Genomic DNA, 27,444 nt, shown 5'->3' on the forward strand with positions numbered 1-27,444 from the left:
CCGGGGATTAGAGCTGAGGCACAGGGAGATAAAGTGACTCCTCCCAGGGTAACACACAGAGAGTCAGTGACAGAGCAGGGGATTAGAGCTGAGGCACAGGGAGATAAAGTGACTCCCCCAGGGTCACACACAGAGACTCAGTGACAGAGCAGGGGATTAGAGCTGAGGCACAGGGAGATAAAGTGACTCCCCCCAGGGTCACACAGAGAGGCAGTGGCAGAGCCGGGGATTGGAGCTGAGTCACAGGGAGATAAAGTGACTCCCCCAAGATCACACACAGAGAGTCAGTGACAGAGCCGGGGATTACAGATGAGGCACAGGGAGATAAAGTGACTCCCCCAGGGTCACACACAGAGAGTCAGTGACAGAGCTGGGGATTACAGATGAGGCACAGGGAGATAAAGTGACTCCCCCAGGGTCACACACAGAGAGTCAGTGACAGAGCCAGGGATTAGAGCTGAGGCACAGGGAGATAAAGTGACTCCCCCCAGGGTCACACACAGAGAGTCAGTGACAGAGCCGGGGATTAGAGTGGAGGCACAGGGAGATAAAGTGACTCCCCCAGGGTCACACACACAGAGTCAGTGACAGAGCCAGGGATTAGAGCTGAGGCACAGGGAGATAAAGTGACTCCCCCAGGGTCACACACAGAGAGTCAGTGACAGAGCCGGGGATTAGAGCTGAGGCACAGGGAGATAAAGTGACTCCCCCCAGGGTCACACACAGTCAGTGACAGAGCCGGGGATTAGAGCTGAGGCACAGGGAGATAAAGTGATTCCCCCCAGGGTCACACACAGAGTCAGAGTCAGTGTCAGAGACGGGGATTAGATTTACAAGCCGGGCTTTGTGTTTACAAGGCCTCACTTTCTCCCCAGGAGCATTCATGCTCGGGATCAGGGTGGTAAACCTTTAATAACAGTCATGGAATCAGCTGATGTTATTCTCCCTCCCTCTGGCTTTATACCAGAAGGTAAATATTTGCTTTAGCACTCCATGTTTTAAGTATTAATCCTCTGCCTTGTTATTAGTGGGGGGGAACCTGGGCCAAAACCTCAAAGGATTTTATTTATCACAGTTTGAGAAGGGGAGGGGGGGTTGTCCCGGAAGTCTTACTTTGGTTTTGTTTTTTTTTTTACCAGAGGGGGAGGGCAGATTTACATTTCAGGTTAGAAGAAGTCACCCCGAGCAGGCTGAGCCGGCCCCAGTGCCCGCAGGGAGCTGTAGTAGGCGCGGGGGGGGGGTGTGAAGTCCAGCTTGCTCGGTTGAGATCGGGGTGAAGGCGGCCCCCGTGCCTGAATGCTAGCACACACATCGCCTTGGGGAAAGCACGGCCACTGCCACCTTTTACAAAAATAGACTTTATTTCAGAGGATGCTGGATAGACAGAGCAGCGCGTTAAGCACAGGGGGTTCCCACAGCTCGCCTGGGTGCAGAGAGAGAAAGCAAGAATGCTCTGTTTCCCGGGCTCCTGCCAGGGCCTTGGGGGGGGGGGGGCGCTGAGGGCCAGGCCTGAGGATGGCAGCTTCCCCCCCCCCCCCGGTTCAGGTTACTCGGGAATGGTTTTCACTGAAGACCTTTGATGTGCGGGGGGGACGACCAACCAGGCATTTGACTGGGGAAACGTGGGCGGGGTAGGCAGGAAGGGGCGTTTAGAGGGAGGATGAGTTGATTTAATGGGAATGGGAGTTCAGGGGGATGTGGATTTGTTGAAGGGTGGGTGGAAAAAGGGTTTCTGGGAATGTGCATCTGTATTTGTGGGTGGGAAGTGGTGTTCGGGGATGTGCTTGCTTGGGGTGTATGGGAAGATGTGTTAGGGAAGTGCTGCTTGTGGTGCATAGGGAAGACATGTTGGATTTGCTTGCTTGGGGATGCATAGAGATGTGTTGAGGGATTTGCTTGCTTGGGGATGCATAGAGATGTGTTGGGGGATTTGCTTGCTTGGGGGTGCATAGAGATGTGTTGGGGGATTTGCTTGCTTGGCGGTGCATAGAGATGTGTTGAGGGATTTGCTTGCTTGGGGGTGCATAGAGATGTGTTGGGGGATTTGCTTGCTTGGGGGTGCATAGAGATGTGTTGGGGGATTTGCTTGCTTGGGGATGCATAGAGATGTGTTGGGGATTTGCTTGCTTGGGGGTGCATAGAGATGTGTTGGGGGATTTGCTTGCTTGGGGATGCATAGAGATGTGTTGGGGATTTGCTTGCTTGGGGGTGTATAGAGATGTGTTGAGGGATTTGCTTGCTTGGGGATGCATAGAGATGTGTTGGGGGATTTGCTTGCTTGGGGGTGCATAGAGATGTGTTGGGGGATTTGCTTGCTTGGGGATGCATAGAAATGTGTTGGGGGATTTGCTTGCTTGGGGATGCATAGAGATGTGTTGGGGATTTGCTTGCTTGGGGGTGTATAGAGATGTGTTGAGGGATTTGCTTGGTTGCTTGGGGGTGCATAGAGAAGATCTGTTGGATTTGCTTGCTTGGGGTGCATAGAGATGTGTTGAGGGATTTGCTTGCTTGGGGGTGCATAGAGATGTGTTGAGGGATTTGCTTGCTTGGGGGTGCATAGAAAAGATCTGTTGGATTTGCTTGCTTGGGGGTGTATAGAGATGTGTTGAAGGATTTGCTTGCTTGGGGGTGTATAGAGATGTGTTGAGGGATTTGCTTGCTTGGGGGTGTATAGAGATGTGTTGGGAGATTTGGTTGGTTGCTTGGGGGTGCATAGAGAAGATCTGTTGGATTTGCTAGCTTGGGGTGCATAGAGATGTGTTGGGGGATTTGCTTGCTTGGGGGTGTATAGAGATGTGTTGGGAGATTTGGTTGGTTGCTTGGGGGTGCATAGAGAAGATGTGTTGGGGATATGCTTGCTTAAGGTGCATGGGGAAGACATGTTGAGTGATATGCTTGCATGGTGGTGCATGGGAATACTGTTGGGAGATGTGCTTGCTAGGCGTGTATGAGGAAGACTAATCTGCTTGCTTTGGAGTGCATGGGAGGAATGTGCTTTCTTGAGAGTGCATGGGAAGACGTGTTGGGGATGCGCTTGCATGGGGGTGCATAGGGAAGACCTGTTGGGGATGTGCTGCTGGGGGGTGTAAGGAAAGACATGGGAGATGTGCTGCTTGGTGGTGCATGGGAAGACGTGTTGGGGATATGCTTGCTTGGGCTGCATAGGGAAGACGTGTTGGGGTGTGCTACTTGGTGCATGGAAAGATGTGTTAGGGATATGCTTGCTTGGGCTGCATAGGGAAGACGTGTTGGGGTGTGATGCTTGGGGGTGCATGGGAAGACGTGTTGGGGATATGCTTGCTTCGGCTGCATAGGGAAGACGTGTTGGGGTGTGCTGCTTAGGGGTGCAAGGGAAGACGTGTTGGGGTGTGATGCTTGGGGGTGCATGGAAAGATGTGTTAGGGATATGCTTGCTTGGGCTGCATAGGGAAGACGTGTTGGGGTGTGATGCTTGGGGGTGCATGGGAAGACGTGTTGGGGATATGCTTGCTTCGGCTGCATAGGGAAGACGTGTTGGGGTGTGCTGCTTAGGGGTGCAAGGGAAGACGTGTTGGGGTGTGATGCTTGGGGGTGCATGGAAAGATGTTTTGGGGATATGCTTGCTTGGGCTGCATAGGGAAGACGTTGGGGTGTGCTGCTTGGGGGTGCATGGGAAGACGTGTTGGGGTGTGCTGCTTGGGGGTGCATGGGAAGACGTGTTGGGGTGTGCTGCTTAGGAGTGCAAGGGAAGATGTGTTGGGGATATGCTTGCTTGGGCTGCATGGGGAAGACGTGTTGGGGTGTGCTGCTTAGGGGTGCATGGGAAGACATGTTGGGGTGTGTTGCTTGGGGGTGCATGGAAAGACGTGTTGGGGATATGCTTGCTTGAGGTGCATGGGGAAGACATGTTGAGTGATATGTTTGCATGGTGGTGCATGGGAATACTGTTGGGAGATGTGCTTGCTAGGCGTGTATGAGGAAGACTGATCTGCTTGCTTTGGAGTGCATGGGAGGAATGTGCTTTCTTGAGAGTGCATGGGAAGACGTGTTGGGGATGCGCTTGCATGGGGGTGCATAGGGAAGACGTGTTGGGGATGTGCTGCTGGGGGGTGTAAGGAAAGACATGGGAGATGTGCTGCTTGGTGGTGCATGGGAAGACGTGTTGGGGTGTGCTGCTTGGTGGTGCATGGGAAGACATGTTGGGGTGTGTTGCTTGGGGGTGCATGGAAAGATGTGTTGGGGTGTGCTGCTTGGGGGTGCATGGAAAGATGTGTTGGGGATATGCTTGCTTGAGCTGCATAGGGAAGACATGTTGGGGTGTGCTGCTTAGGGGTGCAAAGGAAGATGTGTTGGGGTGTGATGCTTGGGGGTGCATGGAAAGATGTGTTGGGGATATGCTTGCTTGAGCTGCATAGGGAAGACGTGTTGGGGTGTGCTGCTTAGGGGTGCATGGGAAGACGTGTTGGGGATGGACTTGCATGGGGGTGCATAGGGAAGACGTGTTGGGAGATGTGCTTGCTAGGCGTGTATGAGGAAGACTAATCTGCTTGCTTTGGAGTGCATGGGAGGAATGTGCTTTCTTGAGAGTGCATGGGAAGACGTGTTGGGGATGGACTTGCATAGGGAAGACGTGTTGGGGATGTGCTGCTGGGGGGTGTAAGGAAAGACATGGGAGTTGTGCTGCTTGGGGGTGCATGGGAAGACGTGTTGGGGTGTGCTGCTTGGGGGTGCATGGGAAGACGTGTTGGGGTGTGCTGCTTAGGGGTGCATGGGAAGACATGTTGGGGTGTGCTGCTTAGGGGTGCATGGGAAGACGTGTTGGGGTGTGCTGCTTAGGGGTGCATGGGAAGACATGTTGGGGTGTGCTGCTTAGGGGTGCATGGGAAGACATGTTAGGGTGTGCTGCTTAGGGGTGCATGGGAAGCTGTGTTGAGAGTGGGATCGTTTGGGGCTGGAGGTTATGGGTTGCTGGAGTTGTTAGTGGGTGGGAAGCTATGCTGAGGGCTGCATCTGCTGGAAGGGGGGGGGGGGATGTGTTTGTGGGTGGGAAGAAGTGCTGGGAGATGCATGCTTGTTTGGGGGTGTTTGGCAGCGTTCCCCTCGTAAGTTACTTTCTATCTCAGTTCTCTCCAGTGAACACCAGTCACTTCCAGTGCTACTGTCATTACGGAACAACTGTTAAACATGAAGAAGGAGGGGAGATGGGGGTCCTGGGTGATAGACCCCCGCCTCTGGAAATGAGATGATTGGACTTTCAGTGCCGCAGTCACCAGACGTTTTTTAGGGGAGGTCCTTCCAGGTGCGCTGAAGTCCTCGGGATTGCCAGCGCCTTTCCAGGGTACGCCTGAGCGGTGGAAGGAGGGGAGTCAGCCCGGTGTAGTTCCAGGGTCATAGCCGAATCCGTTTTCACGCTCCTTCCAGTTCATCTCGAGAGCACTCCAAACCCGCCCCCCGCCACCACCCACCTGGAATCCCCGGCTCCACGCCTTTAGTAATAAAGCGCTCTGGTGGGCTTGGACAGATTACCCCAGGGCCTGGGCAGGGCCGTGCCAGGCATGCCATGCACCAGCTGGCCCTGCAGCCGGAAAGGCAGGAAGGCGGGGGACGGCTTGGGGCCCGGGTTGTAGAGCATGGTGTGCTCTCGCGTCCTGTGCTCCTCCAGGGGGTGGGCCGCACCCCTCTGTCTCATCAGCAGCATGGCAGGGGTGGCTGTTCCGACCCATCTTGTCTTGGTCTGTTGGGAAGGAAAGGGAGGTAACGTAGAAACAGAAACATAGAAACGACTGCAGAAGAAGACCAAACGGCCCATCCAGTCTGCCCGGCAAGCTTCACACTTTTTTTTTTTTCTTTTCATACTTATCTGTTACTCTTCTTGGCCCTTATTAGTAACTTTTTGGTTCTATTTCCCTTCCACCCCCGCCATTGATGCAGAGAGCAGTGCTGGAGCTGCATGTAAGTGAAGTATCCAGCTTAATTGGTTAGGGGTAGTAACCGCCGCAATAAGCAAGCTACTCCCACGCTTAATTGTTTACCCAGCCTGTGCAAGTCAGTCCTTGTTGGCTGTCTGAGTATAATTCCACTTTACTTCATTCCCCCCTGCCGTTGAAGCAGTGAGCTGCGCTGGATAGGTAAAAATACAAGCAAGGAACCCAAGTCGGGGGGCGGGGATTGAACCCCCTGAGCATCCCTGGGACCTGCACTATCACATTCTCTAACACAAGCATGAAGGGGGAGGGGGTGAAACTACATGCCCCAGCATGCAACGGGGCAGAGGGAGGGGGAAAGCAAACTAGGACCGGCTCATCCCATTCCCCGGCTGTGGGGGGGACCCTTTACGCTGCTCCAGCCGGCTCCTGGGTCCTGACAAGGAGGCGGCAGGCTGACTAACCCCAGGACCTCCTCTCCTCCCTGCGACACTAGGGGACACCTGGTGAGGAACTGAGGGTGTGGTTTTGGAAAGCACCAGACATAGAAAGTCAGCACAAATGTAAAAGGGTCTCTGTCTGCTCGCTGCAGGTTCTCCCGGTCTGCTTGCCCCAAATCTGCACACCCCAGCCAATCCCCGGATTCAGTACTCACTCCCTGCACTGAGGATTCCACCTGACTCCCCCCACCCCTGAGGATCCTCTGTGCCCCTCCCGGGCTTTACCCCACCCGTGAGGATCCTCTGTGCCCCTCCCAGGCTTTACCCCTCACTCCCCCACCCCTGAGGATCCTCTGTGCCCCCTCCGAGGCATTCTTAAATCCCCTTACTCTTTTTTTTTTTTTTGTCTCCACCACCTCTGCTGTGAGGTTCTTTTCTTCCTATGAGGAAATATTTCCTCGCTTGGCCCAGCTGCAATGCCCCCTGCTGCCATTCATCAGACCTGAGCTTGATTCCCAGGCCCAGGACTCTTTTCCTTTCATTCCGGGGCTGAAGAGGCAGCGCTTGCAGCCCTGGCAAGGAAGTCTCGGCCATCGCATCAACAGCGATACTCGGTGGCTGGACTCTGGCCTGCACGATTACCGGGTTCCAGAGGGGCGCGTGGCCCCCCCCCCCCCCCCGGCCAGGGCCGGTGCTTCCGTTAGGCAAACGAGGCACTTGACTAGAGCGTCAAAGTTTTGAAGCTGGCAAATCCCCTGGCCAGCAGAAGGCCCCGAGGAGTGCAGGGTGACAGAAAGGAGCAACTGCTGCTGCTAGGAGGGAGCCCGGTGCTAGAAGTCAGGGAAGGTGGGGGCATGACCCGAAGGTGCCAAATGATCCTGCACCGGCCCTGCTTCCGGCCAGGCATTGACCGGGCTAGATGAGTTAGGAGAATAAAGGGGGGAAAAAATATCCCCTTCCCAGGGTCTAATAGGGGCCAAGTGCAGATGAGGTGGAGGAAAACGCTCGGCAAATAGAGATGTCATTTCCCGCTGTAGCTCCCGAGTCTATTCCCGTGACTCCCTAAACCTACCCCGGTGACTCCCACCCACAAGCAGGGGGCTTGTGGCCACCGGTTTGGTAGCCCTTCTCTGGGACTGTCTTTGTCCTTCCACGGCCTCCAGTGCTGGATCCCTCTCCCTCTCCCCCTTCCCCAACCCCACACTATTTTATGATGTGCCAGAGAGAGGTGAGGAGGAAGGGAGTGGAGCAAGAAAGGCAGAAACACGGAGAAGAGAGAGAGGGAAGAGAAGGGCAGGGGGCAGAGACAACAACCGCGAAAGAGGAGCCCTCAAGAGGTAAAGGGGGGGGGGGGGGGAAGGAGGGGAGGAAAAGAGACAGGGGGCGAGGCAAGGAAGGAGAGAGGGAGGGAGAAAGGGAGGTGAGTAGGGAAAGGATGTGGAAAGAAAAGGAGGAAGGAGAAGAGAGAAAAAAAAGCTGAGCCAGAGGTATAGACAGAAGAGTCTAGGGGGAAGAGAGGAAGAAAAGGAAGGAGAGAGCTGGGGTGGAGAGGGAGTAAGAGGCAAAGTAAGGGGCGAGTGGTAAGAATGAGGGAGAAAGGGAGAGAGCTGGGGAGGAGAGAGAAGTGGAGGCAAGGAGCGAGGGGTGGGGAGGTGAGGAAGAAAGGGAAGGATAGAGCTAGGGTGGAGAGAGAGAGGTGGATGCAAAGAGCGAGTGGTGGGTGAGAGAGGGTGGAGGCAAGGAGCGAGTGGTGGGGTGAGGGAGAAAGGGAAGGAGAAAGCTGGGGTGCAGAGCGAGAGATAGGTGGAGGAGAGTGAGTGGGGGGAGGGGGAGAGAGTGGAGGGTGAGGGAGAAAGGGAAGGAGAGAGCTGGGAGAGGTGGAGGCAAGGACTGAGTGGGGAGAGGGGGAGAAAGAGAAGGGAATTGCTAGGATGGAGAGGGAGAAAGGTGGAAGGCAAGGAGACAGTAGAGGGTAAGGGAGAAAGGGAAGGAGAGAGCTGGAGACAATGGGGAGGGAGAGAAAGAGGAGGGGAAGGGAGAGTGAGAGGGAGGCAAGGAGCGAGGGGTGGAGGTGAGGGAGAAAGTGAAGGAGGGAGGGGGAGAAAGGGGAGGGGATTGGAGAGGGTGAGATGGAGGCAAGGAGCGAGTGGGGGGAGGGGAGGGGAAGAGGAGAACTGGGGTGGAGGAGATGGTTTTTCCGCCCTTCCCACAGTTCCTTCTCGCCGCCCTGCCAGCCGGTGCGGTGCGGCTGGGCGCAGGAGATCACCTGGGCCGCACAGCGTAAATATTTAAGGAAGGTGGAGGGAGTATTAGACAAGGGAGGAGACCAACCTGCAAACACCAGCACTGGAAAAAGAAAAACCCCAGGGCAGATATAGGAACCTGGCAGCACCGTGCAGAGCTTGGAGAGCACGACCAGCCCCCTCACTGGTCCCCACGCTGCCCCTGTCCTGGGGATACACAGGGGGGCTTCAGTCCCTCCCCCTCCCCAGCACTGCCCCTGTCCTGGGCATACACAGGGGGCTTCACTCCCTCCCCCTCCCCAGCGCTGCCCCTGTCCTGGGCATACACAGGGGGCTTCACTCCCTCCCCCTCCCCAGCGCTGCCCCTGTCCTGGGCATACACAGGGGGCTTCACTCCCTCCCCCTCCCCAGCGCTGCCCCTGTCCTGGGGATACACAGGGGGGCTTCACTCTCTCCCCCCTCCCCAGCACTGCCCCTGTCCTGGGGATACACAGGGGGCTTCACTCTCTCCCCCCTCCCCAGCACTGCCCCTGTCCTGGGGATACACAGGGGGGCTTCAGTCCCTCCCCCTCCCCCTCCCCACACTGCCCCTGTCCTGGGGATACACAGGGGGCTTCAGTCCCTCCCCCTCCCCAGCACTGCCCCTGTCCTGGGGATACACAGGGGGGCTTCACTCCCTCCCCCCTCCCCAGCACTGCCCCTGTCCTGGAGATACACAGGGGGCTTCACTCCCTCCCCCTCCCCAGCACTGCCCCTGTCCTGGGGATACACAGGGGGGCTTCAGTCCCTCCCCCTCCCCACGCTGCCCCTGTCCTGGGGATACACAGGGGGCTTCAGTCCCTCCCCCTCCCCAGCACTGCCCCTGTCCTGGGGATACACAGGGGGGCTTCAGTCCCTCCCCCTCCCCCTCCCCACGCTGCCCCTGTCCTGGGGATACACAGGGGGCTTCAGTCCCTCCCCCTCCCCAGCACTGCCCCTGTCCTGGGGATACACAGGGGGGCTTCACTCCCTCCCCCTCCCCAGCACTGCCCCTGTCCTGGGGATACACAGGGGGCTTCACTCCCTCCCCCTCCCCAGCACTGCCCCTGTCCTGGGCATACACAGGGGGCTTCACTCCCTCCCCCTCCCCAGCACTGCCCCTGTCCTGGGGATACACAGGGGGGCTTCACTCCCTCCCCCCTCCCCAGCACTGCCCCTGTCCTGGGGATACACAGGGGGCTTCACTCCCTCCCCCTCCCCAGCACTGCCCCTGTCCTGGGGATACACAGGGGGGCTTCAGTCCCTCCCCCCTCCCCAATGCTGACCCTGTCCTGGGGATACACAGGGGGGCTTCACTCCCTCCCCCTCCCCAGCACTGCCCCTGTCCTGGGGATACACAGGGGGCTTCAGTCCCTCCCCCTCCCCAGCGCTGCCCCTGTCCTGGGGATACACAGGGGGCTTCACTCCCTCCCCCTCCCCAGCACTGCCCCTGTCCTGGGGATACACAGGGGGCTTCACTCCCTCCCCCTCCCCAGCACTGCCCCTGTCCTGGGGATACACAGGGGGGCTTCAGTCCCTCCCCAGCACTGCCCCTGTCCTGGGGATACACAGGGGGCTTCAGTCCCTCCCCCTCCCCAGCACTGCCCCTGTCCTGGGGATACACAGGGGGGCTTCACTCCCTCCCCCTCCCCAGCACTGCCCCTGTCCTGGGGATACACAGGGGGGCTTCACTCCCTCCCCCTCCCCAGCACTGCCCCTGTCCTGGGGATACACAGGGGGCTTCAGTCCCTCCCCCTCCCCAGCACTGCCCCTGTCCTGGGGATACACAGGGGGGCGTCAGTCCCTCCCCAGCACTGCCCCTGTCCTGGGGATACACAGGGGGGCTTCACTCCCTCCCCCCTCCCCAGCACTGCCCCTGTCCTGGGGATACACAGGGGGGCTTCAGTCCCTCCCCCCTTCCCAGCACTGCCCCTGTCCTGGAGATACACAGGGGGGGCTTCAGTCCCTCCCCAGCGCTGCCCCTGTCCTGGGGATACACAGGGGGGCTTCACTCCCTCCCCCTCCCCAGCACTGCCCCTGTCCTGGGGATACACAGGGAGTTTCAGTCCCTCCCCCTCCCCAGCACTGCCCCTGTCCTGGGGATACACAGGGGGGCTTCACTCCCTCCCCCCTCCCCAGCACTGCCCCTGTCCTGGGGATACACAGGGGGGCTTCAGTCCCTCCCCCTCCCCAATACTGACCCTGTCCTGGGGATACACAGGGGGGCTTCAGTCCCTCCCCCTCCCCAGCACTGCCCCTGTCCTGGAGATACACAGGGGGGGCTTCAGTCCCTCCCCCTCCCCAGCGCTGCCCCTGTCCTGGGGATACACAGGGGGGCTTCAGTCCCTCCCCCTCCCCAGCGCTGCCCCTGTCCTGGGGATACACAGGGGGCTTCACTCCCTTCCCCTCCCCAGCACTGCCCCTGTCCTGGGGATACACAGGGGGGCTTCACTCCCTCCCCCTCCCCAGCACTGCCCCTGTCCTGGGGATACACAGGGGGGCTTCACTCCCTCCCCCTCCCCAGCACTGCCCCTGTCCTGGGGATACACAGGGGGGCTTCAGTCCCTCCCCCTCCCCAGCACTGCCCCTGTCCTGGGGATACACAGGGGGCTTGAGTCCCTCCCCCTCCCCAGCGCTGTCCCTGTCCTGGGGATACACAGGGGGCTTCAGTCCCTCCCCCTCCCCAGCGCTGCCCCTGTCCTGGGGATACACAGGGGGCTTCAGTCCCTCCCCCTCCCCAGCGCTGCCCCTGTCCTGGGGATACACAGGGGGCTTCACTCCCTCCCCCTCCCCAGCGCTGCCCCTGAAGTGAGGAGAGGTTCAGTCCCTCCTCGGGTGACAGATATATATATTGGCGTGTTCTCACCTTGGCTTCCTCTCCCAGCTCCATAGGATGCTGCCCGGCTCCAGACCCGACGCTGGAGCCGGAGAGCTGCGACAAGCGGCTGAGGTCCCAGAGGGATTTGCTGGGCCTGGCTCCTGCTGTCTTGGCCACGGACAGACGGCTCCTCTGGACGTTCTTCAGGATGTCGCTGAGGGCGCTCTGAGCGTCCTGCCCTCCCCGCAGCCTGTCGGCGGGGCCCTCGAACGTCCTGCAGGCTGAGAGTCGGTGCCGGATGGAGTGGTCTGGCAAATTCACCTCCTCCCTGGGGGTGAGCGTGGAGTCCTGAAGCACTGCGGGGACTCCCAGAACCTCTCCGCCGCCCTCCTTGCCCAGGCTGGTTGCTTCGGTCGGGGCCACTGTCCGGCGTGCCACAATTTTGTGAGCCCTCCTGGGCAACTCGGCGCCCGCCAGTGGGACAACATGAGGGGAGGTCGGAGGGTCAACTGCGGCAGGAGGTTGCAAGACAAACTTTGGCACGGGGGTAAAGCCATTGGAGTAGGGCTCCGGAAGGGCCAAGGCGGGGGGAGGTGGTGAAAGAGGGTCCCGGGGCGCCAGCTCGATGGCCGTCGGCCGAGGCGGGTGACGGTGGCCTCCACTTCCTGCCCTCGAAGCCGGGCATCTTGAGGAGTTGCAGGGGCCTGGAGGAGGCGAAGAGGGTACGAAATTCCTTGTCAAACGAGTCTGTGATCTCCCCCGTCAGGACGGTCACCAGGTTCCGGTCCAGGTGGGCATCGCTCCAGGTGAAGCTGGCGAAGGGGCAAGAAAACAGAAAGAAAATATTAACATCGCTGACGGCTTTCCACTACATTTGCAGTGCTTTCCCCCTCTCCTCAGCAGTTCCTGTATCCCTGGTTATTGCCCCTGCTTTACTCCTCCTGCCCCCCTCTCTGCCCTCAGCAGTTCCTTTATCTCCGGTTATTGCCCCTGCTTTTCCCCTCCTGCCCCTCTCTCTGCCCTCATCAGTTCCTGTACCTCTGGTTATTGCCCCTGCTGTACCCCTCCCTGACCCTTTCTCTGTGTGTGACCCTGGGGGGAGTCACTTTATCTCCCTGTGCCTCAGCTCTAATCCCCGGCTCTGTCACTGACTCTCTGTGTGTGACCCTGGGGGGAGTCACTTTATCTCCCTGTGCCTCAGCTCTAATCCCCGGCTCTGTCACTGACTCTGTGTGTGGGACCCTGGGGGAGTCACTTTATCTCCCTGTGCCTCAGCTCTAATCCCCGGCTCTGTCACCAACTTTCTGCGTGTGATCATGGGAAGAGAATCTTTGATGTGCGTGCATGGTTAGGGTGTATCTGGCAGCCCACGCCTTGTGACCCCTGGTGACCTTTCATACTCTCTTACCTGTAGGTGCCAGTGATGACTGATTCGCCGTCCACCAGAACAAACTTCTCTTTCAGGGTGCCCGTGACTTGCTTCAAGTGTCTGGTGTGAAAGGAACAGCCCGAGATAACTCTGACCCGCATGTTCTGAACAAAGGAATGGAAATGAAGTGGACAGTTATCTCACAGGGACAGACAGACAGGACAGAGACCTGGTCTGGATGACTCTCCAGGTGCGGGATGGGGGAAAACCATTCTGTCCATCCCAGAACAGCTCTCCTCCCCCGCCCAACCCCTTAGTGGGAGCCCGGGGGGAGCAAGGAGAGAGGCTGAACTGCTAGCTCCCTGACGAGAGCTGAACAGAAAGAAATGAGCTTGTGTCTGAGGACTCCCTGATGAGGGCCAGCAGGGATTGAAGCTGCAGGGCTGCTTTGTCTGGAACTGGCAGACTGCTGACAGACTGGAGGAAAGTGAAACGTGGTTTAGTTTTTGCTAGAGTGGTCAGGGAGAGTCACACGTTCCTCTCCCCGGGTGACTGACTGCTCCCGAGACCATGAGAGCAGAGCAGATCTGAACAGAGCACACCTCACTCCTGTTCTGCAATACCCTGTTACTTCAGTACTGAGACGCCCCCCTACACCCTCCCCCCCCCCCACACACACACAGCTCTGCCAATGCACCTCACTCCTGCCCTGCAGCACCTCCTGCTATTCCAGTACTGAGACCCTCACACACAGCTCTGCCAATGCACCTCACTCCTGCCCTGCAGCACCTCCTGTTATTCCAGTACTGAGATCCTCACACACAGCTCTGCCAATGCACCTCACTCCTGCCCTGCAGCACCCCCTACTATTCCAGTACTGAGACCCTCACACACAGCTCTGCCAATGCACCTCACTCCTGCCCTGCAGCACCTCCTGTTATTCCAGTACTGAGACCCCCACACACAGCTCTGCCAATGCACCTCACTCCTGCCCTGCAGCACCCCCTACTATTCCAGTACTGAGACCCTCACACACAGCTCTGCCAATGCACCTCACTCCTGCCCTGCAGCACCTCCTGTTATTCCAGTACTGAGACCCTCACACACAGCTCTGCCAATGCACCTCACTCCTGCCCTGCAGCACCCCCTACTATTCCAGTACTGAGACCCTCACACACAGCTCTGCCAATGCACCTCACTCCTGCCCTGCAGCACCTCCTGTTATTCCAGTACTGAGACCCCCACACACAGCTCTGCCAATGCACCTCACTCCTGCCCTGCAGCACCCCCTACTATTCCAGTACTGAGACCCTCACACACAGCTCTGCCAATGCACCTCACTCCTGCCCTGCAGCACCTCCTGTTATTCCAGTACTGAGACCCTCACACACAGCTCTGCCAATGCACCTCACTCCTGCCCTGCAGCACCCCCTACTATTCCAGTACTGAGACCCTCACACACAGCTCTGCCAATGCACCCCTGTCCTGACCTAAAGCACCACCTGCTATTCCAGCACTGAGACCTTTCCCCCACAGCTCTGCCAATGCACCTCACTCCTGCCCTGCAGCACCCCCTACTATTCCAGTACTGAGACCCTCACACACAGCTCTGCCAATGCACCCCTGTCCTGACCTAAAGCACCACCTGCTATTCCAGTACTGAGACCCTCACAGACAGCTCTGCCAATGCACCTCACTCCTGCCCTGCAGCACCCCCTGCTATTCCAGTACTGAGACCCTCACCCACTGCTTTGCCAATGCACCTCACTCCTGCCCTGCAGCACCTCCTGCTATTCCAGTACTGAGACCCTCACACACACAGCTCTGCCAATGCACCTCACTCCTGCCCTGCAGCACCCCCTGCTATTCCAGCACTGAGACCCTCACACACAGCTCTGCCAATGCACCTCACTCCTGCCCTGCAGCACCCCCTGCTATTCCAGTACTGAGACCCTCACACACACAGCTCTGCCAGTGCACCTCACTCCTGCCCTGCAGCACCCCCTGCTATTCCAGTACTGAGACGCTCACACACACAGCTCTGCCAGTGCACCTCACTCCTGCCCTGCAGCACCCCCTGCTATTCCAGTACTGAGACCCTCACACACAGCTCTGCCAATGCACCTCACTCCTGCCCTGCAGCACCTCCTGCTATTCCAGTACTGAGACCCTCACACACAGCTCTGCCAATGCACCTCGCTCCTGCCCTGCAGCACCTCCTGCTATTCCAGTACTGAGACCCTCACACACAGCTCTGCCAATGCACCTCACTCCTGCCCTGCAGCACCTCCTGCTATTCCAGTACTGAGACCCTCACACACAGCTCTGCCAATGCACCTCACTCCTGCCCTGCAGCACCCCCTCCCCACTGTTCCATAATTACGGATCAATGGATGCCCGCTCCCTACCTCAGCCAAGCGGAGGTTGATCCCCGTGGTCTCCACCATGGTGAGGAAGGCCGGGAGGTGCTGCTGGCTCAGCAGCAGGTAGACAGGGATCATTTTTCGGGAGGCGGCCTCATGCAGGTCCATGAAGAGGTCTGGGTCCGTGAAGATGTCCATGACAACTGCAATCACCTGCACACACGGGGAGGACAGGTATCGGCAAGGAAGCAGATAATAAGCAGTGTCAACACAATAATTGTTCTCCATGTAAGCATCACTGGCGTGAAATGTTCAGGCCCTTGTCATTGCTGTCATAATTATATTCCTCATAGCTTTTTGTTTAACCGCACGGACAGTTGTCATCGTTGGGAGTAAGTACCTGCCTTTATGCCATCTCTCTTCCTGCTACAATAGATTCCAGCCGAGCTCCCTGACCATCCCTAGCTTTAACTCTCACTCCCCCATCCCTGAGGAACCTCCCATCCCAAGTTTTAACCACCACTCCTCCCCCCCCCCACCCCCACTGAGGATCCTCTGTGCCCCTCCCAGGCTTTACCCCTCACTCCCCCACCCCTGAGGGTCCTCTGTGCCCCTCCCGGGCTTTACCCCTCACTCCCCCACCCCTGAGGATCATCTGTGCCCCTCCCGGGCTTTACCCCTCACTCCCCCACCCCTGAGGATCCTCTGTGCCCCTCCCAGAATTTACCCCTCACTCCCCCACCCCTGAGGATCCTTTCTCCCTCCCAGGATTGGAGAGGTATGATGGAGACATTTGAATGCCTCCAAGGAATTATTGCACAGGGGATTATTTTTATTTATTTAATGGTTTTTATAGCCATTTTCACATCCTATCGGTTTACAGGGAACAATAAACAAGCCTAAGTATATGGCACAAACAATTACAGAGAACGGTGTAAACTAAGAAGAAGCCTAAGTATATGATAATACAGATAAAAGTAACATATATATGTATGTACTAGAAAGTTGTAACTAGATAAGTGTATAGGCAAAGTAATAACAAATAGCATATGTATTGGAGATGTAATAACAATAAGTATAAGGACAGCATATTAACCCAGTAGATAAAGAATATGTTTAGGAGAGAGCGTGGAGGGGGGAGGAACAAGATAGCCTGAGGGCAGATGGGAATACTGGACTAAGTACAAAATAGGGGCAGGAGGAGAGTAGAGGGAGGTTACGATTTCTGTGGCAGAGGGAGCACGAGGGCTAGGGGAAGGCCTGTTGGACTAGCCATGTTTTTAATTTTTTTTTTTTATTTCGGCGTGCAGTGTTCTGTGCGGAGGTCAGGGGGCATGGCATGCCATGTCAAGGGATTGGCTATTGAGAACGCTCTTTTTTTTTTTTTTTTTTGTAGATGCAAGATTTGTAGGTTTGGGGGTGGGTACGTGGAGGGTTCCTTGGTAGGCCATTCGTGTAGGTCTATTGGAGGAGTGGGGGTTGGAGAAGGCTCTTGAAGCCATTGGGTGTTTTCATTTATAAGGGACTTATGTATTAGGGATAAGGTTTGGTATAGGATTCTCGAGGCGATAGGAAGCCAATGTAGGTCTTTCAGTAAAGGCGTGATGTGGTCGTGCTTGCGAGTGTTGGTTAGGACTCGGGCTGTGGTGTTCTGTAGAAGTTGTAATGGTTTTAAGGTGGAGGCGGGGAGGCTGAGTAAGAGCGAGTTGCAATAATCGATTTTGGAGAATGTTATGGTTTGGAGCACGGTGAGGAAGTCAGAAAGGTGTAATAGTTTCTTCAGAACGTGAAGTTTGAAGTAGCAATCTTTTAGGGTGGCTTTGATGAATGGTTTTAAGGATAGTTGGCTGTCAGTCATAAAACCTAGGCTTCGAGTGTGTGGGGTGAGGGGTTTGGGAAGCAGGGGGGGGGGAGTTGGAGTAGATGAGGGGGTTAGGGGAAAGGACAAGTAATTCAGTTTTGTGGGGGTTAAGGGCAAGATTCATTTTTGTGAGAAGTTGATTGGTGGAGGTGAGGCAGGTGTCCCATGTTTGGAGTGCTTTTTGAAACGAGTCCTTGAATGGGATGAGAATTTGGACATCGTCCGCGTATAAGTAGTGGGTGATTCCTAAGTTTGAGAGGAGTTTGGAGAGGGGTAACCTGTAAATATTAAACAGGGTGGAGGATAATGAGGAGCCTTGGGGGACGCCTCGGTTAAGGGTCAGATTCATGATTGCCTAGAGTGACCTTATAGTGTCTATTTTTCAAAGTAGGATTGTAGCCAAAGAGGTGCTGTTCCAGTGATGCCAATCTCTGTGAGGAGATTAATGAGGATATTATGGTTGACCGTATCGAAAGCAGCTGAAATGTCGAGCATAGCTAAGAGATAGGAGTTGCCGTTATCAAGTCCTTTGAGTGCTTTGTCTGTTAAAGATAGTAGGAGGGTTTCTGTGCTAAGATGTTTACGAAAACCAAATTGGGAGGTGGAAAGAATCTTGTGTTGGTCAAGGTATTCTGTGAGACGGATATTGACTAATTTTTCAGTGATCTTAGCTAGGAGTGGTAGATTAGAGATGGGTCTAAAATTGGAGAGATCTGTGGGGTCAAGGTTGCGTTTCTTGAGGATCGGTTTGATGATTGCCTGTTTTAGGATGGTCGGTACGCTACCTTGTGCTAGGGAGCAGTTGATTAATTCGGAGATGGGTTTGGCGATGATGTTGGGGATTGAGAGTAGTAGTTTGGTTGGAATGGTTTCAGAGGGGTGCGATGAGGGTTTGATTTTCTTTAATAGGGTTTCTATTTCAGAGGAGGAGGTAGATTTGAAGACGGTAAGGGATGCTGTGGTGTTGGGGGGGGGGGGAGGAAGTTGGAGTTGGGGGTGTCTGGGGGAAAGTTAGCTGAGAGGGTGGAAATTTTCTTGTGGAAGAAGAGGGCTAGGTCATTGCATTTGTTTTTGGAGTCAGTATTGGTTAGTTGTGGGGATAAAACTTTGGTGAGGTCAGAGACAATGGAGAAAGAGGGCTTTGGCATTAAATTGGAGGTTGTGAATTTTATGAGCATAGAAATCCCGTTTAGTTTTTCGGATGGAGCTCCTGTAGGCATGCATGGAGGCGTAATATGCGGATCGTTGAGCAGGTGAGGGGTGTTCTCCATTGTCTTTCTTTGTTTCTGAGGTCATTTTTTTTTGGGCCTTTAGTTCGAGGGTGTACCATGGTTTTTTGTTTGTGCGTGCAGGGTTTACGTTTTTGAGGTGAATGGGCATAGGTGGTCAGCAATGTTGAGGGTGATATTGTACCATGAGGAAATGGCATTTTCAGTATTTGAAAAGTCAATTTTGTTAGAGATATTGGTGCATGCGGATATGAGATCATCTCTGAGGCAAGTTTTGCAGTAAGTAAAGGTGTGAGTGTGCGGGGGGGGGGGGGGTGCGAAGGTTATTTTTTACTGATAGAGTCGTGTTTATGAGGGAGTGGTCAGACCATGGGATGGGAGAGCAAGGGGGGGGGGGGGGGGTCAGTGTTGTGGATGCTAGAGTTCATGAAAATAAGGTCTAGGCCTGCTTTGAACAGAAAGAAGCCTCTAGAACCAAGATTTCAAGTGATGAGGGTGAAAGGGGGGTAGACTCAGAAGTAATCTTAGAGAATATTTCTTTACAGAGAGGGTTGTGGATGCATGGAACGTCCTCCCAGTGGAGGTGGCAGAGACAAGGACCGTATCTGAATTCAAGGGCACATGGGACAGACACAGAGGAGCTCTGAGGGAGTGGTAGGGATTGTAGGGCTGAGCAGTTATATGGATACACCCTGTGGTCTTCTTCTGTTGTCATGTTTCTATCGTCATTTCAAATGGTTATTGTTCTTGTCTGCTCCAAAAGTTCCCCTTAAGTACCCTGATAGAGAGGTCGATAAGGGAATGGACTTCCCTTGAGAAATGCTTGCCTACCCAGCTGTCGTTCTGGTTTTATGTTGTCTGTGATGATTGATTCTTAATTTTGGTTACCTTTTTTTTTTTTGCTTTGGATCATGTAAACAACATTCATAGAGGAACACGATTTGAATGTCTTTCCTGGTTGGGTAGCTGTAGGGTCCTGTGCCATGTGCCAGAAGAACGTTCATGGTGGTGTCTGGCAAGGGTTTGGCACCCATTTTTTTTCTGTTTGGGTGTTTGTTTGGCGCTTACTCCTTTTAAGATTTGGTTTCAGGTTAAGGTGGTTGTCAGATCTGGGGGAGCAGGTTGTAAGTTTTCTTGGGAGATAATTATCGGACGATAACCCTTTTGTTTCAAGCATTCAAGTTAGAATTTTGAGTTGTTAATTCCTATCCCTTTCGGTTGGAATAAATTCGGTGGTGTTGTGTAGCTTGGCTGCGCATAAGGTAGGGGCTCGCGTTACGACATAGTCCATGGGTACTTTTTACCTGTGGAGTTTGTACATATGTAGATTTCAGATTTGAATCCCCAGACCAAGACAAACCACCCCCCTCTCCCAGGAACACGTCATCTAAAAGCAGCCAAGCGCAACATTTAAGTTGCCTTGACGGAGGACAAGTTGTAGATGGCCAGTTTTCCCCGAACAAAGAAGACCGGCTCCTTCCAGAGCGCCCTGTGTTCCTAACCCGCCTCGCCGTCAGGCGCTCATCCACTTTCTGACCAGTGCCTGCCGCTGGCATCTGACAGAGACGATTCTCTCCGGACTGCCCAGGAGAAGATGGTGGGGTACCTAGCAAGCTGAAGGAGGGAATTCTGGAGAACCCTTCGCCAACCTAAATTCAAAGGTTTGCCATTGACTAGATTTCCCAATCCCACACTGTATTGGCCAAATTTGCCTCTCCCTACTTAGCGTAGCTAAAGCTTCTCTCCAGCTTGCCTCCCATTGTCTGCTACTTCACATTATATTTCGTTAGAGGAAGGACTTGCTCATGGCAGGAAGTAAACTGGGCAGTCTAGATGGGCCTAATCTGTTGTCATGTTTTCTGTTTCTATGGCTCTCGGCTTCTTTTTGCTGCAAGAGTGACCTGTTCATATTAGTAAAACATTCACACAAGATCCTGTAGAGACGGCCTGTTATTATTCATTTTACTCACTTCTAAAGACTTCAGTGACGCCACCATGCTAAATTTCTCTTCCACATATCATTCACCATCAGATACTTCAATGACATCAGCCTCCTAAATATATCCTCCCCACGTCATACACCAGCCAGACATCAATGACGTCACCCTGTTAATCATTTCATCCTCATGTGATAAACCACCAGAGAGTTCAATGACGTCACCCTCTTAAATAATGTCATAAACCATTAGAAACTTCAATGGAGTCACCCTCTTAAATATCTCTTCCCCATGTCATTCACCCCCATAGACCTCAAATGGCATCATCCTCTTAAATATCTCTTCCCTACGTCATTCAGCCCCATACACCTCAATGGCGTCACCCTCTTAAATATATCTTCCCACGTCATTCACCCTCATAGACCTCAATGGCATCACCCTCTTAAATATCTCTTTCCCACGTCATTCACCCTCATAGACCTCAATGGCATCATCCTCTTAAATATCTCTTCCCTACGTCATTCAGCCCCATACACCTCAATGGTGTCACCCTCTTAAATATATCTTCCCACGTCATTCACCCTCATAGACCTCAATGGCATCACCCTCTTAAATATCTCTTTCCCACGTCATTCACTCCCATAGACCTCAATGGCCTCACCCTCTTTAATATCTCTTCCCCAATTCATTCACCTAATAGACCTCTATGGCATCACCCTCTTAAATATCTCTTGCCCACGTCATTCACCCTCATAGACCTCAATGGCATCACCCTCTTAAATATCTCTTCCCCATGTCATTCAGGCCCATAGACTTCAATGGCATCTCCCTCTTAAATATCTCTACTCCACATCATGCACCCCATAGGCCTCAATGGTGTCACCCTCTTAAATATCTCTTGGTCATGTTATCCATCACCAGATACTTCAATGATGTCACCCTCCTAAATCTCTCCTCACACACACATACCTTTGTGGCATTCTGTATGCTTCTTCGCACCACCTCCTTGATGTGGGGGGCATTGTCGGACGGTGGGTGGGTGTAGAGCTCTGCCCGAGTGATGCCCTTCCACGCGCCTTGCTCGGGCCACCCCAGCTCCAGAACAGGGGTGGGCGTGTCCGTCTTGCTGGGCCAATAGCTGAGGCTCAGATCCTCGCCCAGCTCCGCTTCCCCCTCTAGATCCACCTCGCCCACCTGGTAGTCCTCCGCTGCCTCCTCCAGCCGGGCCACCTCCTCCGGGGACAGGAAGTGCCGGAGGTTTTCCGCCCGGAGGCGGTCATGGAAGGCGGAGGCCCCTGACGACAGGAGAGCGTCCAGTGCCAGCCGCTGCCCCTCCGAGTAGTAGAAGTCCGGGCACCATTCTGTCAGCAGAGGGTAGGCTTGATCTTCCTCGAGGCACTTCAGCTGGGAGTTTGCCATTCTCGCCCTTGGTCTCTATATCCTGGTTTCTGATTTTTGAAAAAAAAAAGGAATTGCCTCTATTTTTTCAGAATGTAGTCTGCTCGCTGTTTTCCAGGCTGCTCTGTCAACTTGGATGGTTGGGTTTTGTTTTTGTTTTTTAATAATAAAATGAAAATAAATTATGTTTGTCGGAAAGGGGTAAGGTCTGTAATGGTGCCAAGAACTGGGGGTATGGAGTTGGTTGGGGGAGGGAGGGAGGGGGGGGGGGGGAGAGGGTGTCGTACTTCTCCCCAAAACTCCTTCTCCGTTTTTTCCGCCGGTGGTCGCCCGTCTGTCCGTCCTGCAAAGAGAGAATGAAATGAGGAGGTTTTCTTTAAAATGGAAGGCGGCTGGGCGAGGGAGGGAATGAACTTCCAGTTCGGTTCGGGTAGCCCTGCGGGGTGCCCTTTTCCCTGTAGAAAAAAATGATTTGATCGTCCTCGTTCCCCCCCCCCCCACCTCTCCTTCTCAGCCCACGCCATGTGGTTTTGCAGCGGTGCGGGTGAGTCACCGGGAGCAGGTCACCAGGTTGTTTAATCGCCAGGATGAGGAAGGTAACTCTACAGCAGAGGGCACCAGGGTGGGAAGGGGGGGTTGCCCCCTAGCATCCAGCAGTCCTGGCTTAGGGGCTGCACTAATCTATCCTGCATTATATGCTTTGAGCCCCTTCTACCACCTGTTTTACTATTTGCCCCCCCCCCCCCCCGACCAGCCCACCCATGGTGTCATTGAGTCCGTCAGGGCATTGAAGTGCCCCCCCGGCCCAAATTCCCATTGAGCACGATCCTAGGAGCCCCATGGCTTAAATGTGGTGGTGGAGGAATTTCTTTACAAAATTATCAAGAAGCAGATGCTAGTGCTAATTCCACCCCCCTTTAGTACCTGCCTGCAGCCAGGTGTCCAATATATACAGTACGCAGGTAGTTCAGGGGATATCAGGTCGAGTGCAATCCTCACACCTCCTTTCTCTCCAGCTTCCCACCCGTTCCTCTCCCACTCCCTCCCTCCCTCCCTCCCTCCCTCTTGCCGGTGGGGGATGCGAGGGTGCTGAAGATCCGGCACCTTGGGGTGCATGAGATGTAAATCCGGCACAGCCACTGTCAGCAGGGTGTGGGGGTGACAAGCAAGGCCAGCACACATCTTCCTCTGAGCCCGCAATCCCCCCACTGCAGTATTTCTTGACCCGGGCCTGGAGGAGGTGTATGTGGTGGGGGACTTCTCTCCCCACTCCCACCATCCTGGCCACCTGGCTTTTCAAGCTAGCCACATTCACATGTAGCATCCCGGTTCTGTGGTGCGGGGAGAGGGGGTATTTAAGGAGATTCAGGTGTCAGAGACCTAGAGAAACCATGGGGGGGGGGGGGGAGGGGGTAGAACAGGAAACCCCTCCACCATCACCACCCCAGTCCTGGCTTTCCATTCTGGTGTGTGGTAGAGAGGGTGGGTGTCAGGGGAAGGGGAGGGAGAGAGCGAGGGGGGGGGGGGGGGGTGGGCCCTGAGTGGATTCCCTCCGCTGGCTGGTACCTGGTATAAGGCGCTCCCAGGATGGCAGCCGCCCCCACCCCTCTGTTAATTCTCAGCTCTGCCGGGGGTGGGGGACGGTCACTCCAGCCAAGCACCTTCCGAAAGCCGGTTCCGGTCCGTCTCCGGCACGGCCAGCAGACCTCTCCTGTTCCTCCTTCGGGATCCCGTGTCGGTGCAGTGCCCTCCCCCTCCCCTCTCACCTGCACCAGGACTTACTGCATGCGCCAGGTAAACCCAGGTTGGCTTCCTTTTGCCCACTGGCCCTCTCTCCCCACCCCCTCGGTCTGTCTCACCCTCCCCTGTCTCCTCCTTTCCCCTTTCCTTCTTCGCTCTCTCCGCTTTTCTCCCCAGGCGGCAGCCACCTGTTCAGGGAGCCTCCGCCCCTCCACTCCTTCCCTCTAACTCTTTAACCCCTCCCTGTCTCCTGGGGCTCAGGAGGTCCTCTCTCCCCATCACCTGCCTCCCCCTTCTCTGATGCCCCCTTTTCTTTCCTGGAGTGGGGGACTGCTCCTCGGTGCCCCCTCCCTAGCAGTCCAGTTAGGGAGCAGCCCAGGCCTGGGAGCTCCTTCCTGCCCGGCTTTTGTGATGCTGGAAATGTCAGACACCTCGGCTTTACCCGGCTGCCGTGCTGGCAACCAGGAAGTGCCAACCCCATCCTCCCAAAACAATACAGGGCATGACTCGTCAGAGCTCCCGATGGTGGCCACTGGGAATCGGATCCGGGCCGAGCAATGAAAGAGTTGGACGGTCGATTTCGGAGAAAGAAGCCCGGCTGCCCCGTTAGTCATCAGCATGCCAAACACAGAGCAAACGCCAGGAGGGGAGGCCTTTTTATGGGACTAACTCCATGCATTGCTGGGCTAGCAACACTCTGCACCGCTTTGGACGGCTGGGCATGCGGAGGAAAACGGGGAGCGAATTGGATAGCTTGCGGGAGGGGGGTTAGCGGAGGCCACTGATGACAAACAGAGCTGCAGCTCATAGATCCTTCTTTTTGCCGGAGTCTCGCAAATTTCCAGCCCTTGAGCTCTGGTATTTTCAGCCCCCTGCGCTCTCTGCATTTTACTGGAGTCTCCCCTGGTATTTTCAGCCCCCTGCGCTCTCTGCATTTTGCTGGAGTCTCTTCTGGTATTTCCAGCCCCTGCGCTCTCTGCATTTTGCTGGAGTCTCTTCTGGTATTTCCAGCCCCTGCGCTCTCTGCATTTTGCTGGAGTCTCTTCTGGTATTTTCAGCCCCTGCGCTCTCTGCATTTTACTGGAGTTTCCCTCTGGTATTTCCAGCTTCTGCACTCTCTGCATTTTGCTGGAGTCTCTTCTGGTATTTCCAGCCCCTGCGCTCTCTGCATTTTGCCTGAGTCTCCCTCTGGTATTTTCAGCCCCTGCGCTCTCTGCATTTTGCTGGAGTCTCCCTCTGGTATTTCCAGCCCCTGCGCTCTCTGCATTTTGCTGGAGTCTCCCCCTGGTATTTCCAGCCCCTGCGCTCTCTGCATTTTGCTGGAGTCTCTCTATGGTATTTCCAGCCCCTGTGCTCTCTGCATTTTGCTGGAGTCTCCCTCTGGTATTTCCAGCTCCTGTACTCTCTGCATTTTGCTGGAGTCTCCCTCTGGTATTTCCAGCCCCTGCGCTCTCTGCATTTTGCTGGAGTCTCCCCCTGGTATTTCCAGCCCCTGCACTCTCTGCATTTTGCTGGAGTCTCTTCTGGTATTTCCTGCCCCTGCGCTCTCTGCATTTTGCTGGAGTCTCTTCTGGTATTTTCAGCCCCTGCACTCTCTGCATTTTGCTGGAGTTTCCCTCTGGTATTTCCAGCTCCTGCACTCTCTGCATTTTGCCTGAGTCTCCCTCTGGTATTTTCAGCCCCTGCGCTCTCTGCATTTTGCTGGAGTCTCCCTCTGGTATTTCCAGCCCCTGCTCTCTCTGCATTTTGCTGGAGTCTCCCCCTGGTATTTCCAGCCCCTGCGCTCTCTGCATTTTGCTGGAGTCTCTCTATGGTATTTCCAGCCCCTGCGCTCTCTGCATTTTGCTGGAGTCTCTTCTGGTATTTCCAGCCCCTGCGCTCTCTGCATTTTGCTGGAGTCTCTTCTGGTATTTTCAGCCCCTGCGCTCTCTGCATTTTGCTGGAGTCTCTTCTGGTATTTCCAGACCCTGCGCTCTCTGCATTTTGCTGGAGTCTCTTCTGGTATTTTCAGCCCCTGCGCTCTCTGCATTTTGCTGGAGTTTCCCTCTGGTATTTCCAGCTCCTGCACTCTCTGCATTTTGCCTGGAGTCTCTTCTGGTATTTCCAGCCCCTGCGCTCTCTGCATTTTGCCTGAGTCTCCCTCTGGTATTTTCAGCCCCTGCGCTCTCTGCATTTTGCTGGAGTCTCCCTCTGGTATTTCCAGCCCCTGCGCTCTCTGCATTTTGCTGGAGTCTCCCCCTGGTATTTCCAGCCCCTGCGCTCTCTGCATTTTGCTGGAGTCTCTCTATGGTATTTCCAGCCCCTGCGCTCTCTGCATTTTGCTGGAGTCTCTCTCTGGTATTTCCAGCCCCTGCGCTCTCTGCATTTTGCTGGAGTCTCCCCCTGGTATTTCCAGCCCCTGCGCTCTCTGCATTTTGCTGGAGTCTCTCTATGGTATTTCCAGCCCCTGCGCTCTCTGCATTTTGCTGGAGTCACTCTATGGTATTTCTAGCCCCTGCGCTCTCTGCATTTTGCTGAAGTCTCCCTCTGGTATTTCCAACCTCTGCGCTCTCTGCATTTTGCTGGAGTCTCTTCTGGTATTTCCTGCCCCTGCGCTCTCTGCATTTTGCTGGAGTCTCTTCTGGTATTTCCAGCCCCTGCTCTCTCTGCATTTTGCTGGAGTCTCCCCCTGGTATTTCCAGCCCCTGCGCTCTCTGCATTTTGCTGGAGTCTCTCTCTGGTATTTCCAGCCCCTGCGCTCTCTGCATTTTGCTGGAGTCTCTTCTGGTATTTCCAGCCCCTGCGCTCTCTGCATTTTGCTGGAGTCTCCTCTGGTATTTTCAGCCCCTGCGCTCTCTGCATTTTGCTGGAGTCTCCTTCTGGTATTTCCAGACCCTGCGCTCTCTGCATTTTGCTGGAGTCTCCTCTGGTATTTTCAGCCCCTGCGCTCTCTGCATTTTGCTGGAGTTTCCCTCTGGTATTTCCAGCTCCTGCACTCTCTGCATTTTGCTGGAGTCTCCTCTGGTATTTCCAGCCCCTGCGCTCTCTGCATTTTGCCTGAGTCTCCCTCTGGTATTTTCCTGCCCCTGCGCTCTCTGCATTTTGCTGGAGTCTCCTCTGGTATTTCCAGCCCCTGCGCTCTCTGCATTTTGCTGGAGTCTCCCCCTGGTATTTCCAGCCCCTGCGCTCTCTGCATTTTGCTGGAGTCTCTCTATGGTATTTCCAGCCCCTGCGCTCTCTGCATTTTGCTGGAGTCTCTCTCTGTATTTCCAGCCCCTGCGCTCCTCTGCATTTTGCTGGAGTCTCCCTCTGGTATTTCCAGCCCCTGCGCTCTCTGCATTTTGCTGGAGTCTCTCTATGGTATTTCCAGCCCCTGCGCTCTCTGCATTTTGCTGGAGTCACTCTATGGTATTTCTAGCCCCTGCGCTCTCTGCATTTTGCTGAAGTCTCCCTCTGGTATTTCCAACCTCTGCGCTCTCTGCATTTTGCTGGAGTCTCTATCTGGTATTTCCAGCTCCTGTACTCTCTGCATTTTGCTGGAGTCTCCCCTGGTATTTCCAGCCCCTGTGCTCTCTGCAGTTTGCTGGAGTCTCCTCTGGTATTTCCAGCCCCTGCACTCTCTGCATTTGCTGGAGTCTCCCTCTGGTATATCCAGCCCCTGTGCTCTCTGCATTTTACTGGAGTCTCCCCTGGTATTTTCAGCCCCTGCGCTCTCTGCATTTTGCTGGAGTCTCTCTCTGGTATTTCCAGCCCCTGCGCTCTCTGCATTTTGCTGGAGTCTCTCTATGGTATTTCCAGCCCCTGCGCTCTCTGCATTTTGCTGGAGTCTCTCTCTGGTATTTTCAGCCCCTGCGCTCTCTGCATTTTACTGGAGTTCTCCTATGGTATTTCCAGCCCCTGCGCTCTCTGCATTTTGCTGGAGTCTCTCTATGGTATTTCCAGCCCCTGCGCTCTCTGCATTTTGCCTGAGTCTCCCTCTGGTATTTTCAGCCCCTGCGCTCTCTGCATTTTGCTGGAGTCTCCTCTGGTATTTCCAGCCCCTGCGCTCTCTGCATTTTGCTGGAGTCTCCCCCTGGTATTTCCAGCCCCTGCGCTCTCTGCATTTTGCTGGAGTCTCTCTCTGGTATTTCCAGCCCCTGTGCTCTC

General features: G+C 55.1%; 3 protein-coding genes across 3 annotated transcripts; all 3 read right to left on the minus strand.

Moving 5' to 3' along the window:
- Nucleotides 1–1,363: 1,363 nt before the first annotated feature.
- Nucleotides 1,364–3,693, minus strand: LOC115080960 (extensin). The gene is made up of 2 exons (XM_029585446.1): nucleotides 2,422–3,693; nucleotides 1,364–2,232 (listed from the first exon to the last, which is right to left on the minus strand). The coding sequence occupies exons 1-2, from the start codon at nucleotides 3,461–3,463 to the stop codon at nucleotides 1,811–1,813; spliced, it is 1,464 nt and encodes a 487-aa protein (XP_029441306.1). The 5' UTR covers nucleotides 3,464–3,693; the 3' UTR covers nucleotides 1,364–1,810.
- LOC115080962 (proteoglycan 4-like) lies at nucleotides 2,474–5,452 on the minus strand. The gene has a single exon (XM_029585447.1). It carries the CDS (start codon nucleotides 4,757–4,759, stop codon nucleotides 3,713–3,715), a length of 1,047 nt encoding a protein of 348 aa, XP_029441307.1. The 5' UTR covers nucleotides 4,760–5,452; the 3' UTR covers nucleotides 2,474–3,712.
- Nucleotides 5,437–23,383, minus strand: FAM83E (family with sequence similarity 83 member E). Its single transcript, XM_029585445.1, is given in 7 exon segments — nucleotides 5,437–5,713; nucleotides 11,471–12,058; nucleotides 12,060–12,234; nucleotides 12,831–12,955; nucleotides 15,200–15,367; nucleotides 21,151–21,922; nucleotides 23,146–23,383. Coding segments are annotated over 6 exon segments (1,752 nt in total). The 5' UTR covers nucleotides 21,601–21,922; nucleotides 23,146–23,383; the 3' UTR covers nucleotides 5,437–5,467.
- Nucleotides 23,384–27,444: the final 4,061 nt, after the last annotated feature.

Source organism: Rhinatrema bivittatum, chromosome 19 (genome assembly GCF_901001135.1).
Source record: "Rhinatrema bivittatum chromosome 19, aRhiBiv1.1, whole genome shotgun sequence".
NCBI lineage: Eukaryota > Metazoa > Chordata > Amphibia > Gymnophiona > Rhinatrematidae > Rhinatrema > Rhinatrema bivittatum.

Bases quoted from the DNA above. Each gene is read 5' to 3' on its own strand.
- LOC115080960 (XM_029585446.1), bottom strand. From the start codon at position 3,463: ATGCACCCCCAAGCATCACACCCCAACACGTCTTCCCTATGCAGCCCA. The intron at 2,233-2,421 runs ATCCCTCAACAC...CCAAGCAAGCAA, and splicing joins ACCCCCAAGCAACCAAGCAA to ATCCCTCAACACATCTCTAT.
- LOC115080962 (XM_029585447.1), bottom strand. From the start codon at position 4,759: ATGTCTTCCCATGCACCCCTAAGCAGCACACCCCAACACGTCTTCCCA.